The following is a 15,395-nucleotide window of genomic DNA, read 5'->3' as shown; positions in this document are numbered from 1 at the left end:
CCGGGTAACCCCGGCCAGGCATCTCATTTGCATGCAGAGCGCCGCCCACGCCCGCTCGCTCTTTGCCCAGCGCCGACGCGTGTCCTCCCGTGCACACGAACGCGCAGGAAGGGGAAGGGGGAAAAGAGCGGCGGGGATGCCGCATCAACCGCGGAAAGCTTGCGCTGACGGCCCCGCGGCTGTCCCCGGTGGACCCCCGGGCCCTCTCCTGGTCCCCGGCTGGCAGGGAGAGGAAGCCCCTGGGGATTGCAGGAGAGGGGGGCCATTCTGAAGCCCCCGCTGCTGCTTTCCCTGCTCCAGCCTGGTCTTGGTCAGGGACTGGCCCCTAGAGACCCCGGGAGGGCAGCGCCAGCAGGCGCCTCTCCAGCTCAACTGGGGAGTCCCCTTCCCCACCTACAGGACCCACCTGGGGCGGCACTGCTTGACCCCCCCAAGAGAAAGGAACCTGGCAGAGGGGCTGAAGCCAGGCGCCAGGCGGGGGCAGCCAGGGTGCCCTGCCACCCAGTTGACCCGTGGAGTTGCCAGCCTGCCCCCCTGGGGAGCCCCCCCCCTCCGAGAGCCGCAGGCTTCTTACCTTCCGGCCTGTACTGGGCCACGATGGTGACAGTCTGCCCCGCCCTCTTCAGGGCTGCTGCCGCTTGTTCGTGTGTCGCGTTCCGGAGGTTGACGCCATTCACCTGGCAAACAGACCCGCCCGTCAGCAGGAGGGCAAAGCTGGGCGCCTGGCAGCGGGCCTCCCCAAGACTCCCCCCCCCCAATCCCAAAGCCTGCAGCCTCCAGCTGGCACACTACGCCAGGCCCTGAGCGGTGGCAAGGAGCCTGCTCCTGACCTGGTGAAAATCGGGCCCCGGTCTTTGGAAGGCGGGAGGGCAGCCTGGCTGGCGAGGACCGGGATTCACCCGCCTGCTGCAGGCCGGAGGATCCATTTCTGCGGGGAGCCTCGGCACTGTTTTCCCCTGGCCAAGAGGAAGCCAGCTTCCTCGCAATGGGGCTGGGCTAAGCCAGGCCGGACCGGTTGGGTGAGGTGCCCTGCCCTGCCTTGCCCTGCATGGGCCAACGGGTTAACCCCTGGATGGCTGGGCAGAAGGGCCAGAAGAGGCCAGGAGACCTCTGGGGAGGGGGGAGCATGCAGCTGGCAAAAGCACCCTCTTCTTTACCCCCTTCCCTCAGAAGAAGGCCCCCATGGCACTCACCGATAGGATCCGATCGCCACGCCGCAGCTCCCCGCTCAAGTCTGCTGGTCCCCCAGCCAGGATGAAGGAGACAAAGATGCCCTCCCCGTCCTCGCCCCCCACAATGTTGAAGCCCAGGCCACTTGTTCCCTTGTGCAGAGAGATCTTCCGGGGCTCCCTGGCAGGAGGAAGAGGAGAGGGGCAGCCGTCAGGGAGGGCAGGAGCATCTGGGGCTGGACCCCAAGATGGTGGGTGTCAGCCAGCCACCCCCCCACCCCCCAAAAAAACCTGTCAGCTGCACCCCCACGTTCAGTCCAAGGTTGACCTGGACCCACACATTCCGGGTAAAGGGAGCCTTTGGCTGGTCTGCTGATGCCCAGAAGGAGCAAAAGGGGAGCGGGGAGAATTGGGGAGGGTCAGCTCTTCTCCTTGGAGCCCCAGCACTTCATTCCCCCCCCACACACACCCTCCAAGCTTCTCCTGGCTCATAACCAGCAGCCTCTGTCCCAACTTCTCCTCTTGCCCCCTGCCCCCTCTGTGCCCCTCATTTCGCCTGCCAATTAGTTTGGGAGGGGTCTGCACTTCAAGAGCGGTGCATCCCTCCCAGGCAGGATGGAATCAAGCGTCCACCACAAGCCTTGCAGAGACCCCCGCCCCTGAACTGAAAGCACATAAGAGGAGGGGGGGGGGGAGAATACCGAATCCTTCTTTGGTGCAGGCTGGCAGACTGCGGTGGGGGGCCCTGCCTCCCGTAGGACATGGAGGAGGAGACGTTGACCGTGATCATGATGGCTGCATCTCTGGGGTGGGGGGAGCAGGCAGCCTGCCTTTTATCCCGCACTGCCCCGCCCTCCCCTCCCAGCAGCCGGACCTGTCAAGAGCATTGAGATGATCCAGATGCCCAAGAAGCTGCCACAGGCCTTAACCCTCCCCTCCCTCTGGGCGCCAGCCAGGAGGGACTGTTAGGCAGGAGGGGGAGGGCTCAGCCTGCACAGCCAGCTCTGCAGAAGGCAGGCTGCCCTAGAGAGCCAAGAGCGGGGAGGAGCCCCAGAGGCCCTTGGTAGCTAGGCTTGGGGGCACCCAAATCACAGCCTGATGGACATCAGGGTAGAGCATCCGGTGGGCAAGAGGGCAGCCCCCTGAATGCCCCCTTGAGGGACCCCTCCGGCAGGCCAGCAAACCACGCTGGACGTTGGAATCAAGGCATTCCTCTGCCTCAGTCTGGTTAGCGCCCTCGTGTGGTCACGAGCCAGCGCTGCCAGGCGTTGGGTGACCACTGGAAGCCTGCTTGCATTGACCCCCCCCAACCCCTCTGATGCCAGTGTCTGCCCTCTCCTTTGCCCACAGAGCCCTCCTCTCACCCATCTCCAGGACAGAAAAGGGCCAGGCGGGCTACGTGTTCAAACCCCCTCCCCATTGCCCCCCCCCTCCAGTCCACCCCTCGATTCCGTTGAGTCTGTGTCAACGGACTCCCTGCCTGCTGGGGGCTGCCAGAGGCTAGCCAGAAGGACCCCTGACAGCCGTCAGAAAAGGCGGGGCAGTACAGAGGGTTTGGCTTCAAAACACAACAAGCCCAGATCTTCTGCCCTCCGTTGGGTTCCAGCTTTGGGGGAAGGTTTCACACACACACACACACACACCTTCCCTCTGAAAGGATCCTGCTTCTGGGTATGAGACCCCAGCCCCCTCTGTGCGCCAGAGGAAGAAAAGGGAGGCCCCGTGGGGGGAGACAGATGCCCCCTCCTCAGCCTTATATGTTGTTGGACCCGGCAGGGCGCCTGCTGCTCACCTGGTGAAGTCCTCCTCTCCAATCAGGTGGCGGGGCACAGGCGAGTAGCGGGCAGGCGTGACCTGGGGGGGAGCAGGGTAAGCGGGCTTGCTCTCCATGCCTCCGAGATAGCCTAGGCCAGGATTATGGCTTATGTGGTTGTCGGCCAAGGCAGAGAAAGCTGGGGAGAGAAAAGGCGGGAGAGAGACCGGGTTTAGCCTCCGATGCTCTGGGGCGGCCTCCCCCCTCGGCTGCCACCCAGATCCCAGCCGGGCCCTGAGCTGGATTGTGGGGAGCAGGGACGTACTGCTGGCGTAGTCTGGGGGTGCATACAGCTCATTCATGTGGGAGCTGCCTGGCTTGGCCACCTTCAGGTACACCATGTCGGAGGTGTTCTTGAGAGCGGCCACAGCCTCTTCGTGCCGCACCTCTTGCAGGTTGGTGTTGTTTACCTGGAGGGGGAGGGGAGGGGGGGAGAGAGCAGCACACAGGTAAGCTCTGGATGCAAATCGAGAGAGACCCCAGGGGGCTCCAAGGCCCACTCTGAAAGTCAAGAGGCCCTCAGGTTACATCCCAACAAGGTGGAGTGCCTCAGGAAAGGGGTAAGGGGAGGAGGGTGGAAGGGAGGGGAAGAGTAGGAGTAGGGGAGAGGGAAGGGAAGGAGGGGGAAGGAAGGAAGAGAAAGAAGGAGAGGTATGAGGGAGGAGAGGAAGAGTAGGGGAAAGGGAAGGGAAGAAGGTAGGGGAAGGAGAGGAGGATGGAAGGGAGCGGAAGAGAAGGAGAGAGGGTAGGAAGGGGAAGAGTAGAAGTAGGGGAAAGGGAAGATAGAAGGGGAAGGCAAGGAGGAAGGAAGGAAGGGGGAGAAAGAAGGAGAGAGGGTAGGAAGGGGGAGAGGAAGAGTAGGGGAAAGGGAAGGGAAGAAGGAAGGGGAAGGAGAGGAGGATGGAAGGAAGGGAGCGGAGGAGAAGGAGAGAGGGTAGGAAGGGGAAGAGTAGAAGTAGGGGAAAGGGAAGAAAGAAGGGGAAGACAAGGAGGAAGGAAGGGAGAAAAAGAAGGAGAGAGGGTAGGAAAGGGGAGAGGAAGAGGAGGAGCGGGAGAAAGGGAAGGGAAGAAGGAAGGGGAAGGAGAGGAGGATGGAAGGGAGAGAAAGAGAAGGAGAAAGGGTAGGAAGGGGAAGAGGAAGAGTAGGAGTAGAGGAGAGGTAAGGGAAGAAGGAAGGGGAAGGAGAGGAGGAAGGAAGGAAGTAGAGAAGGGAGGGAGGAAGAAAGGGAAAATAAGGTGGTGTTACAACAGGTGGAAGGGATGGTAAAGAAAGCAACCCAAACTGTGTATTATAACCTATTAAATGAAATAACAAACGTACAAGAATGACAAATGTCAAGAAGAATAACAATTAGGTGAATGTATATTTAAAAAGCTATGTAAGAGAATAAAAAAATTAAAAAAAATGGGGAAAAAAAGATATAGAGTGCCTCAGAATATGGAGGATCGATGCCCTGTGATGGCAACCAGCCCATTCACCTGCAGGTGAGTTTGGGCCTAGATTCTGGTGGCACCAGAACCAGGCATAACCGGAAGACATGCTTCGTAGGCGGGGACCTCCCTCCCTGGGGCCCCTGACCGCCTGGCAGGGCCCATCCCAGCCCGTAAGGGAAGCAGCGCTGGGTCCTCACCGCCAGCAGCCGGTCGCCGATCTGCAGCCGCCCGTCCTTCTGGGCCGCGCCCCCTTCGATGATCTTGGTGATGTAGATGCTGTTGTCGCCCGGGATGTGCTGGTTCCCGATGCCCCCCGCGATGCTGAAGCCCAGCCCTGGAAGGAGGAGCATTGCGTGGGTGGGTGGGGGCTCCCCCATTCCTCAGGCCTACTTTAACCTTCTCAGCCATTGGCAAAGAACGGGGAGCCGAGCAGGGCAGTGCCCAAGGCTCAAGCAGGGGGAGGCCCTCAACAAGGAGGAACCCTTCCGCCAATGGCCAGAAGGGCAGAGGAAGAGCGACAGGGAGCTTGGGTCCTTCTTCTCCCTGAGAGGTGGGAGGTATGCTCTATAGGGGCATGGCCAGCCTCACTGCAAGAACTTGGGCGGAGCCACTGCCTCCTCTGCAAGGCTGTGACTGTTCTCCTTCTCCCATAGCTGGAATGAGCCGTGCGCCTCCAGGCAGCAGGTTCTCCCGAGGAGGGGGCTCCAGGAACCCCCACAGGCACCTTCCCAGTTGGCAGCAGCTCCTGCGGTGCCCCCCACACACACACACAGCCGAGTGGTTGACTGCCCTGCCCGGCCCTCTGGTGAGACCCCAACCGAGACTCTTTGGATGGAAGCTCGTGGCGATGCTCCACCTCCCCAGGACCCCCGCCTCTCTCACCTTTCGGTCCTTTCATGAGGTTGACCTCCATGATGGTCTCCGGAGGGGGCTGCCTTCGCCTGACCAGCAGCCTCACCACCGGCCCTGCCTCCTTCAGCGCCTCCACCGCCTTGCTGTGCACCACCTCCGAGACGTCGACCTCGTTGACCCGGAGCACGCAGTCGTTGACCCTGGGCAGCAGAGCAGAGGGTGAGGGAAGGAGGCCCCCCCGCCCACCTGGCCCCCAAACCTCCCAGCCCTGCAGGGTTGGGGCCTCTGCGCCCCCTGACACTCACCCCAGGCGCCCGTCCATGGCAGCCGCCCCACCGGGGATGATCTTGGTGATGAAAATGCCAGGATCGTCAGGGATATGGGGGTTATCGGTGCCACCAGCGATGCTGAAGCCCAGGCCGGAGTTTCCCTGCCGAGAGAACCAATATGAGCGAGGAGCAGGAAACCGGAGAGGGAGCAGAGAGCCCGGTGGGCCAGGAGTGGCGGACCCTGGGAAGGGAAGGCTTGGGGCAGCCGGGTCTCCCAGCCTTACTGGAGACCCCAGGAAGCTCCGTCTCTGAAGACCACTGCACAAAAGAGCCAGGGCTTCGATGGCGGGAGGGGAAGACCGAACCGGGGCAGCCTCACTCACCCGCTCCAGGACGATCTCCTCGTACTTGAACATGCCGTCGCTGCCATTCACCTGGGGGGAGAGAGAAGGGGAGTTCCAGGGGCCCAGAAATGAATGGCATGCCAGGTGTCCCACTGGCACGCCTGGCACACACAGCCCAGGGGGCCAAAGACCAGCCCTGACATAGCCAGCAAAGGTGTCTTCTGATCCACGTGGATCAGGAACAGGAGAAGGCCGGAGAAAAAAAGGCTGCTGGCTTCGGAAATCTTTTGGTCACTGAGTCCCCTCCTGCACGGTTCAAACCAGATTCTGCACCAATGCAGATGCTGGTGAAATAAAACCTGGACAAGGCATGGCCACGCCGGTGCTGCTTATTTCAGGAGCTCCCCCCTTAAAGGCCTCCCACAGCCCCAAATCCCTGGCTGGGGGCCTTGCTAGGGCCCCAAATCCCCAAGGAGGCCGACTGGTTGCACAGAGAGCAGAGGTGGTATACGGCCGGTTTGCACCTTCTGTGTAGGTCCCCACTACTGAACCGGTGGTGAAGGAAAGAGGACACCGTTACTGACTCAGTCAAGGTGAGGATGCCCGCGGGAAGGGCCCTGGAAGGCAGGTTCCTTAGGCAGGTGGGAAGTGAGCAAGGGGCCCAGCCCACAGGCGTATTCCTAGGGAGCCTCTTTGGGTCGCTCTCTCCAAGAACCGGCAGGCCTACTTGGCGATCAAACCCACCCCCTACCTGAGGCTCCAGGCAAGGGAGTGTCCCCCGCCCCACCCCAGCGGGCAGCCCAAGAAGGGCCTCTTCCTGGAAGGAAGCGAGACCCTTCGGAGGGAGGCAGGGACTCTAGCGGAGGAGGCAAACTTACGGAGAGGCTGGGCTCCAGAGTCTCGGTGTTCACAATAATGGGAGAAGGGCTGGCCTGGAAGAGCAAAAAATACCCGTGTGAATTGAGCGGCCCTCGGCGGGTTATCCCCTTGCCCAGGGCGGCCCCTGAGCCGTGTGGCCGGCCTTGGCATACGGCCCCCACAAAGGGGTGTCCCTTCCGTGGAGGAGAAGAGCAGGATCAGTGCCCCTTCTGCCTCGGCCCCCCTCGGCAGTGGTTAGAGTGCAGTACTGCAGCCACTTCAGCTGACTGTTAGCTGCAGTTTGGCGGTTCTAATCTCAGCGGCTCAAGGTTGACTCAGCCTTCCATCCTTCCGAGGTGGGTAAAATGAGGGCCCAGACTGCGGCGGCGATATGCTGACTCTGTAAACCGCTGAAAGAGAGGGCTGAAAGCCCTATGAAGCGGTATATAAGTCTAACTGCTATTGCTATTGCTATTATCCAGCCGTTTGCCAGCTGGCTGAAAACTTGTCCACTCTAACATGTAAGTAAGATCCCACAGATTGGGCCTCCTTCAGATGCCGTCAGCCAAACAGTGTCGGCTGGCGGGCCCTCGGAGGAGAGCCTTCTCGGTGGCAGCTCCGACTCTCTGGAACCAGCTCCCCCCGGAAATCCGGACCATACCCACTCTCATGGCCTTCAGGAAAGCCATAAAAACTTGGCTGTTCCGGCAGGCCTGGGGGCTGTTGACCTCACTACTGAGGTCCAGCCCCGACTAGAATGAATGTATGAGGGGTGTTTGTTGTTTTTAAATTGTTTTTTATCGTTATGTGCTTTTTTAAATATTTTTTGTAAGCCACCCGGAGTCCTTTGGAATTGGGCGGCATATAAATATATTTAATAAATAAATATTTTTTTTCCTCTGGTCTGGAATGCCGACTTTATCCAACAGTCTTTGGCAGATCCTGGACAGATCCAGAATCCAGAGATCTCTCAGGCTCTGTCATTACTCAGGAGAAAGAAAAGATTCCTTCATCTTTAGCAATATTTCCTTTATTTTCTTTTTCGGCTTTTCACCAACTCGGCCCTAGGAGCTAACAATGAACCACAAGAACTAGATTTCAAAGGTAATTTTAAATGCGCAGTATCGAATAACGAAGCACAATTAGTAAATTAGGCAGGGAACCTTTTTTTATGATCATTGTGTTAAAAAACCCTTATTTTTAACAATAGGTCAAAGGTCTCTTTCCCATCCTACACCAAGAAGAGCGACCGGATCTCACAGTCAGTCTTCAGCCTCCACCACACCACTGACCCCCCCCCAGCCGGCCAATCCAGGACGCCAGTTTCAGTTTGAGAGGTTTTCGGTTCTTGCTTGGTTCCAAGTTTGGACTTGTAGAAGAAATACTCAAAAACAGGAAGCAGTTGCCAAAACCCGAACCCAAGGCAGTCAAGAGTGATTAATCCATTCCCCCCAAAAAACGAAAGCCAAAATCTGTATTAAAAGCAAACATGCTCAAGGAAATGCAATTTGGGAAAACAGACACCCAGGAAGGCGAAGAGGTTTTAAATCATTCAAAGAAAAAAGTGGAGGGGGGGAGGGACTGGGGTGGAGAAATGGACACCTGACACCCAAGTGACATTCCTTTGCCACGAGGTTCCTTCGAAGCCTTAAGAAGCCCAGTGGCTGAGCGCTCTCTCTTCTCTGTAGGTCTGTCTATCTGTCTCTCTTTCTCTCTGTTCTCACTGACTCTTTCTTTCTCTGTCTCTCCCTCTCTCTGTCTGTCTCTTTCTCTCTCACTGTCTTTGTCGGTCTATCTGTCTGTCTCTCTTTCTCTCTCTCTCTTTCTCTCTCTCTGTCTTTGTCTGGGTCTATCTGTCTGTCTCCCTTTCTCTCTCTTCTGTCTCTTTCTTTCTCTGTCTCTGTCTTTTTCTCCCTCCCCCCCTCTCTCTTTCTCTCTGTTGGTCTATCGGTCTGTCTGTCTCTCTTTCTCTCCCTTCTCTCTGTCTCTTTCTCTCTCTCTGTCTCTTTCTCTCTCTCTCTCTCTGTCCTTTTCTGTCTCTCTCCCTCTCTCACCCTCTCTCTTTCTCTCTCTTTCTCTTTCTCTCTATCTTTGTCAAGATAGAGCCAAGGTGGCGCAGTGGTTAAATGCAGCACTGCAGGCTACTGCTAGATCAGCAGGTCAGCGGTTCAAATCTCACCTGCTCAGGGTTGACTCAGCCTTCCATCCTTCCAAGGTGGGTAAAATGAGGACCCAGATTGTTGGGGGCAATATGCTGATTCTCTGTAAACCGCTTAGAGAGGCCTGAAAGGCCTATGAAGCGGTATATAAGTCTACTGCTATTGCTATTGCTATTTGTCAGTCTATCTGTCTCTCTTTCTCTGTCTTTCTTTGTCTCTCTTTCTCTCTGTCTGTCTCTGTCTCTCTCTCTCTCTTTCTCTCTGTCTTTTTCTCCCTCCCTCCCTCCCTCCCTCCCTCTCTCTCTGTCTCTCTCTCTCTGTCATATACACTTCGGTCCATCTGTCCACCCATTCTGCAGGTAATGTTGCCTCTGGAGCACAAACTAGTAAACTGAAATCTCAGATTTTATTTTAACTGGTTAATAATAAATGAGAATATTTGTAGCTCAGGGCTGACATGGGGGGTGGGCAATGCTGATGATTAGCATTGATGGTGTTATCTAGTTTGGGTAATGAAATGTCTGCAAGAAAACAAACTCAGAAACCACCAAGGACCACCACCACCCCCATAACTGGTTAATTTTACAGCCTTCGGTGCAGTTTGAATCCACCTGTCTGCTTCCACTCCTGACTCCTATCTCCGGAGGGGGGGTGCTCAGCGCGGGGAAGGGGAGGGCTCGATCCAGCGCCCTCCCCAACCCGGGCCTTCCCAGATTCCTCCCCTCTCCCCCGCCACCGTTTTCCCAGGCGACGGGAGCTGTCCAGCACCGGCGCCTGCTGAAGTGGGCTCCAGCTCTTCTTCCGAGGCAGGCAGCTGTGGGAGGACGGGGGGCAGCCCCACCCCTCCCGGCCCCAAGGGATCATCCCTCTTCCCAGCCTCCTCCAGAGCCACTGTCAGTCAGAGTGGGCAGCTGGGCTTGGCTGCCCAGGGGCGGATTCAGCCAAAGGCCAACACGCCAGGAAGAAGGCCTGTTTCCACATTCACCGAAAAGAGCTGGGGGGTGGGGGGAAAGAGTGACCGGATACCATTACCCCCTAACAGAAAATGTTTCTGTACGAGGGAGCAGCCAGCCTGGCTGCCCCATCAGCCCCCTTCCTTTGGCCTCCTGTCCTCTCTCTAAAATGCCTGGGGTGCACTCAGGATCCCACAATGTTCGCTCATCAGCCCAAATGGCTTTCCAGCCAAATGAACCCCTTGTTCCCAGTAGAGCTGAAAGGCTCACTTTTGGGGGCAAGGGGAGCGAGGAAGCAATTCTGGAGCAGCCACCAGAAGGAAAGGCAGCCCACCTGATCCTTTAGAATCCCGAATCCCAGATCCGGGTTGGCCAGGATCCCCAAGCAGGCTCTGGCAAGAGACGGATGGTCTCCCGTAGCAACATCCACTCACTGATTTTATGCTTTGACGCCCCCCCCTCCCTCCCCGCTAGTCCTGAATAAAAGCAGATGGAACTAAGCAGAGTCCGGCACAGGCTGAACCGGTGGAGAAATGAAATTTCAGACCAAATCAACAGAACCTCCAAAAGGGCAGCCACACATTCAAGACGGATCCAGACAGCCGGACCAAACTGGGTGCCAGGGAACAGCCAGACGGGCGATGGGAGCACAAGGTAAACCCTCCCGCAGAGAGGGAGGGAGCTGAATGTGGCCAGCACCAAGAGAAGCACCCTGGGCTGTCACTCCAAGGGCTACGTCCATGTGATAAGGCGAGCCTATTCTCTGCCGCCCCAATTACTCACTAGGCAGAATATCGCCTATTGTATTCTTTATATCTCCCAGAAAAAGCCATCGCAGCTTTCATGGGAATAGAAGCCAAAAACCTGTCAGTAATAATAATATTAGAAGAAGAAGAAGAAGAAGCATGAGCGGCACTTCAGCCAGCCAATCGCCGAAGGTAGTTGTGTCCAAACTTGGGAACTTTAAGTTCTCAAGTTCGGACACCCCTGTATTAGAGCCATTGAGATGGCAAATGACTGCATAAAATGGGATTCTCACAGTCATCATTCGCATCCCTGGGAGAGGGGGAGGCCGGAGCGGAGGGGCTCCTCCAACCCCCCCCCAACCGAGCCAGGCAGAAGCCGCATCCTGCCCAACGACGGCCACCCAGCAGGGCTGCCACGTGACTACAACTCCCATCGTTCTCAGCCACACAGGACTTTTTGTGGGCGGATATCCCTTTAAAAGAGGCCAGCTGGCTGGGGAATTCTGGGAGTTGAAGTCCACAAGTCTTAAAAGTTCCCAGGTTTGGACACCCCTGGCTTAAGGAAAGGACTTAGGCTGGCCATGTCAGAAGCTGTGTAGCCATTGGTCAGGAGAGGAGAAGACCCCCTCTCCTCCAAGTCAACATTAGGCAGGGGTCTCCCCAACAAAGGAGGTTATTTTTCCTATCGGCCTCTGAGTACCTCTAGCCACATGGGGAGAGGGCAAGTCTCCTGGAAAGAAGATTTACAGCCACCCTAACCTCCAGGTGGCAGGTAGCCTGGCCAGAAAGGGCTGGATAGCCAGGCCTCAAACCTGCCTGAACCTGGCCTGCAAATAACACCGCAGGGCCTCCCCACCACCACTTTTCCACACCACTGGGGAAGGGCACCGTTTCACTCGGCCTCAAGGCACCCTGGCCTCAAATTTTACGTACAACAGGCCTTGTCTTTTCAGCCAAGAGGGCTGGATGGGGTTGGCTTTTGTAGGCAGGAAAGCAGCGGAGTTACCCTCCTGATGCCCAAAAATGAAGAGAAATCACCCCCCCCCCACCCTTCTTGAATGGAGAGAGAGCTGAACAGAGGCCGATCTAAGCTAAGAACAGCCAAGGAGAGGCTTCCTAGAGAGGCAGAGGGACACATATAACTCCTTGAGAGACCGCCTGCTGCCAATCACCTCCACTAGACCGATTAGATCCCACAGATTAGGCCTCCTCCGAATTCCATCCGCCGGCCAGTGTCGACTGGCGACTACCCAGAGGAGAGCCTTCTCTGTGGCTGCTCCGACCCTCTGGAACGAACTCCCCATGGAGATTCGAACCCTCACCACCCTCCAGGCCTTCCGCAAAGCCCTTAAAACCTGGCTGTTCAGACAGGCCTGGGGCTAAAGAGCTGTTGCCCCCCTCCTCGAATGGTATGACTGTTGTGTATTTTAAATTATGTATTGTTTTGTGTCGTTTTAATTTTCTGTTTGTATCCCCCTTCCCTGGTTGAGTTGTGAGCCGCCCTGAGTCCCCTTCGGGGGAAAAGGGCAGCATATAAATAAAATCAACATTCAACATTCCTACACATTAGGATTAGTTTGGAGCAGGTGTCACAGATCAGCAGGCAGACCTAGCGAGATCCTCCCTGCCCATCTCCAAGGCTTCCGGTCCAAAATGGGGAAGGGAAAGGGGGGGATCCCTCAGCTGTTTCTCAGGCTTCTGCCGAGAGAAAAAAAAATTGGCACCGCCCGGCTCTCCGAGCCAATGGAATGGAATGAATCATTTTTACGGCTGGGTTAGAATCCATCACTGGGTTCTAAGCCAAGTTGTTTGCCTGCGAGAGAGAAAAGGAAGCGAAGTCAAATTAGGGCCCCTTCCCCCCCGCACCTCAAAAATTAGTCATCAGGTATTGGCACAAGACTGGCAAGACTCAGGACTAGGCCAAGCCAAAAAAAAAAAAACAACCCCTCCGTTCTACATTGGAGAGGCTCCGCGGGCACGCTGAAGCGGGCACAAAGATCACAAGTAGGCCCGTTTTGGCTTTTTTGACTCCCAGATTACTCTCCGGATTCCCAACAGATTCCGACGTTACGGCATTTCCAAGATCAGCCAAGGCTGGCCATCCTCGTGGCATCGAGTATCATGGGAAAGGCCTCTTTCTGGGGAAACGACCCCAGCAGCTAAGCAGGAAAACGGCCAGTAGGAAGGAGGGACGGAGAAAAGACAACTTGGGAATGGAAGCTCCTTTCCCCCCCACCAAGCCCCCTCCCCTCCTGCTCCCTGATGAGTAGTTATTCCAATGGCAGCAGAGCCTGAGAAGATAAAGACCCCGCATTTAAGACCCAGGGTTATACGTGGAGATTCAGAGAGGAGATAAAATTCCTGGAAGAATCTGGGGGGAATTGGCTGCGTCCCTTGTAGATCTGGGATCTGCCTGGGGGTTGCCTGGGATCTGAAGACCCCCTCCTTCTGCCCCATAGGTCTACTACCCAAGTTCTGCCTTTAAAAGGTGGTGCGACCTCTTGATCACTCTACCCAAGAGACCACCCTGCCCAGGGCCAGCCGGATATTCTCCGGTGACAAAGCTATTGACCAGTTAATAAATGAGATGGGATCAATGGGGACCAACAAGGTTTGGTTCCAGCACATTCCAGCCCCAGCATCAAGACCCCTACGAAGACTCTCTCGGGGCACACAAACAGCTGCCGCTAGAGGGGCCCACAGAACTTATGGGTCAGGGAAGAATGGACGATTGCTATCACTGGGGGGCCTTCTAATTCAGATACCTGGGTGGGAAGGAGGAGGTGCCCAGAGGAGCACACTCGGGTGGGAAAGGACCACCGCAGCACACCTGTGCACAACAGGCGATGCAAAGTGTGTGCGTGGCGGGGGGGTACCCATTGCAGACCCAAGGGAAAAACCCCAGGCGAAGCTGGAAACAGATAACAGATGATCTCCAATCTGCCAAAGAGATTGCAAGATCCTAAAAGCCGGCCTCCGGATTTGTGCCAAGGGCTGAGAGGCAGAAGGATCCCCAGTGATTGACTGCCGCCCTCTCCCCCCTGCGATCCCTACCCCATAAGAGGGCAGAGGCACACAAGGGTTTCCCCAAGGGGGCTGGAGGTGGGGGGGGCAGATGCTGGAAGTCCCTAGGATGGAGAACCTGGGAGAAGCCCTCTGTTCTCAGGGCTCCACTTATCCTAAATGCCATGCAGCTGAGGCAGGGTGTTGGGGGGGGGTAGGTTTTTCGTTCCCTCTGAGTCATAGCGAATGCCAAAGCAACCCTCGGTGGCAGACATCCTGCCTTGCGCACAACAGGGAGAACATCCCGAGGGGGAGCCAGGCGAAGCGGCAGGGGTGGCTCCCCGCGGCCCCTCTACCCATCCACCACTCCAGCGGCCTGGCACCTCCTACGCCAGCCCGCCAGCCGGCTTGCCCACTTCCCCTGCTTTCCCCCAGCTGTGCTGCTTTCCACTCCGCTCCCCCCTACCCACCCTCCTCCTCCTCCTCCTCCTCCTCCTCCTCCTCCTCCTCCGCCTCCACCTTCCAGTGTCAGGATGAAGCTCCCTCCCTCCTCCCTCTCTGAATAGAACATGAGTAGCCATAGCAACCTCACTCTGCCAACCTCCACCTCCAGCTTCTCGGCCCCATCCTCTCGCTCCCTCGCTCCCCCCCCACTCCTTGCCTCGGGAAACCCACCCACCCCTGGGACCCCCGCAGCCCTCCTGCCCCACCCGCCCACCCTCAGCCAGGCGCCCCACCCACCTGCCCCCTCCGCCTTGTCCCATTTTATCCCTTGTCACCCACTCCTTTCGCCTCAGGCAACCTCCGAGTGCCCATCGGATGCCCGGCTCCCTCCATCTCCTCTTCTCCCATCCTGGGCACCATCAAGGGCTCCAGAATGGGAGAAGCCAGTCACCCCGAAGATAAGGCTGCCTCTCTCACTTTTCTAACCCTCCCTGCCCCCCCCCAAAAAAAGAACCCCCCCCCCCAAATGGTGTTGTGATGGGTTGAACTGGCACAGGCCAGCCACGGGGGCAGGAAGGCCTCCCTCTCCAGATCAGCCTATCCCCCCTTTGCATCGCCCTCCTGCCAACTGCTTCACCATGGCACGTGTGCCCTGTTCTGGGCCACTCCACAGTGGCAAATGGGGTGCCTGTTCCTTCATGCCCCTGGCTAAGGATCCCCACTTCATGAGCTACTGGAAAATGATGGGAGTGGGGGAGGTATTGAAAAGATTCTGTTGGGGGGGGGGGGATTCCTGTCCTACAAAATCAATCACAGCCGCCTGGCCTCTCCCAGGCTCTGCCGATTCCCCTCATGCCTTGTGGCAACTGACACCGGAGATAAAAGTGGGGCCAATAACAAGGGGCATGATTGGCACTCAAGCCAGGCCTTCCTTCTTCCCCATGTGCCAGTGCCAAAGAGCCACAAGGAAGGCCAGGCAATTAGAAGCACCTCCACACACATAGCAGGGATACAGGCAACCTGGGACATGCCCCACCTCCCCTTCTGGCACTGCTAAAGGCAGCCCAGTGCCCAGTACCAGGCCACGGGGGACCACGCCGCTTGGCCAGGCTGGCAGAGAGAGAGAGAGAGAGGTGCCCCTCCCCAGGGGAGGCTCAATGCAAACCCCCGCTGAGACTCCTGTGAGGAATGTGGCCTGTCTGGGCCCTCTCTCTGAGCCCCATCCTCCACAGCCTGCCAGGACCTCTCCAGCTCAGCTGCTACATGCCAGCCCACCACCACCACCAAAGAATGCCTCCCCCTCCCCAGTCCTCCCAAACGTTTTCTCATCACGCCACCATTGTGCCTTTCG

At 57.4% G+C, this 15,395-nt stretch overlaps 1 protein-coding gene across 2 annotated transcripts in view; it reads right to left on the bottom strand.

Annotated features, from left to right (window-relative positions):
- Nucleotides 1-15,395, bottom strand: part of DLG3 (discs large MAGUK scaffold protein 3) — a 51,028-nt gene that overhangs the window by 18,821 nt on the left and 16,812 nt on the right. Inside the window, exons 5-13 of one of the 2 annotated variants that reach the window (XM_032227565.1) lie at nt 6,760-6,813; nt 5,921-5,971; nt 5,574-5,698; nt 5,299-5,468; nt 4,614-4,750; nt 3,248-3,392; nt 2,962-3,121; nt 1,194-1,350; nt 575-677 (exon numbers count right to left, since the gene is read on the bottom strand). In XM_032227565.1, the coding sequence (XP_032083456.1) occupies nt 575-677; nt 1,194-1,350; nt 2,962-3,121; nt 3,248-3,392; nt 4,614-4,750; nt 5,299-5,468; nt 5,574-5,698; nt 5,921-5,971; nt 6,760-6,813 (1,102 nt within the window). Of the gene's footprint in view, nt 1-574; nt 678-830; nt 981-1,193; nt 1,351-2,961; nt 3,122-3,247; nt 3,393-4,613; nt 4,751-5,298; nt 5,469-5,573; nt 5,699-5,920; nt 5,972-6,759; nt 6,814-15,395 lie in introns of those variants that run through there. The other variant, XM_032227566.1, reaches the window with a different exon arrangement.

Source organism: Thamnophis elegans, chromosome 12, assembly GCF_009769535.1.
Source record: "Thamnophis elegans isolate rThaEle1 chromosome 12, rThaEle1.pri, whole genome shotgun sequence".
Taxonomy (NCBI): domain Eukaryota; kingdom Metazoa; phylum Chordata; class Lepidosauria; order Squamata; family Colubridae; genus Thamnophis; species Thamnophis elegans.
The sequence above is the reverse complement of the archived record's forward strand: the minus strand, read 5'-3'. Positions and strand labels throughout refer to the sequence as shown.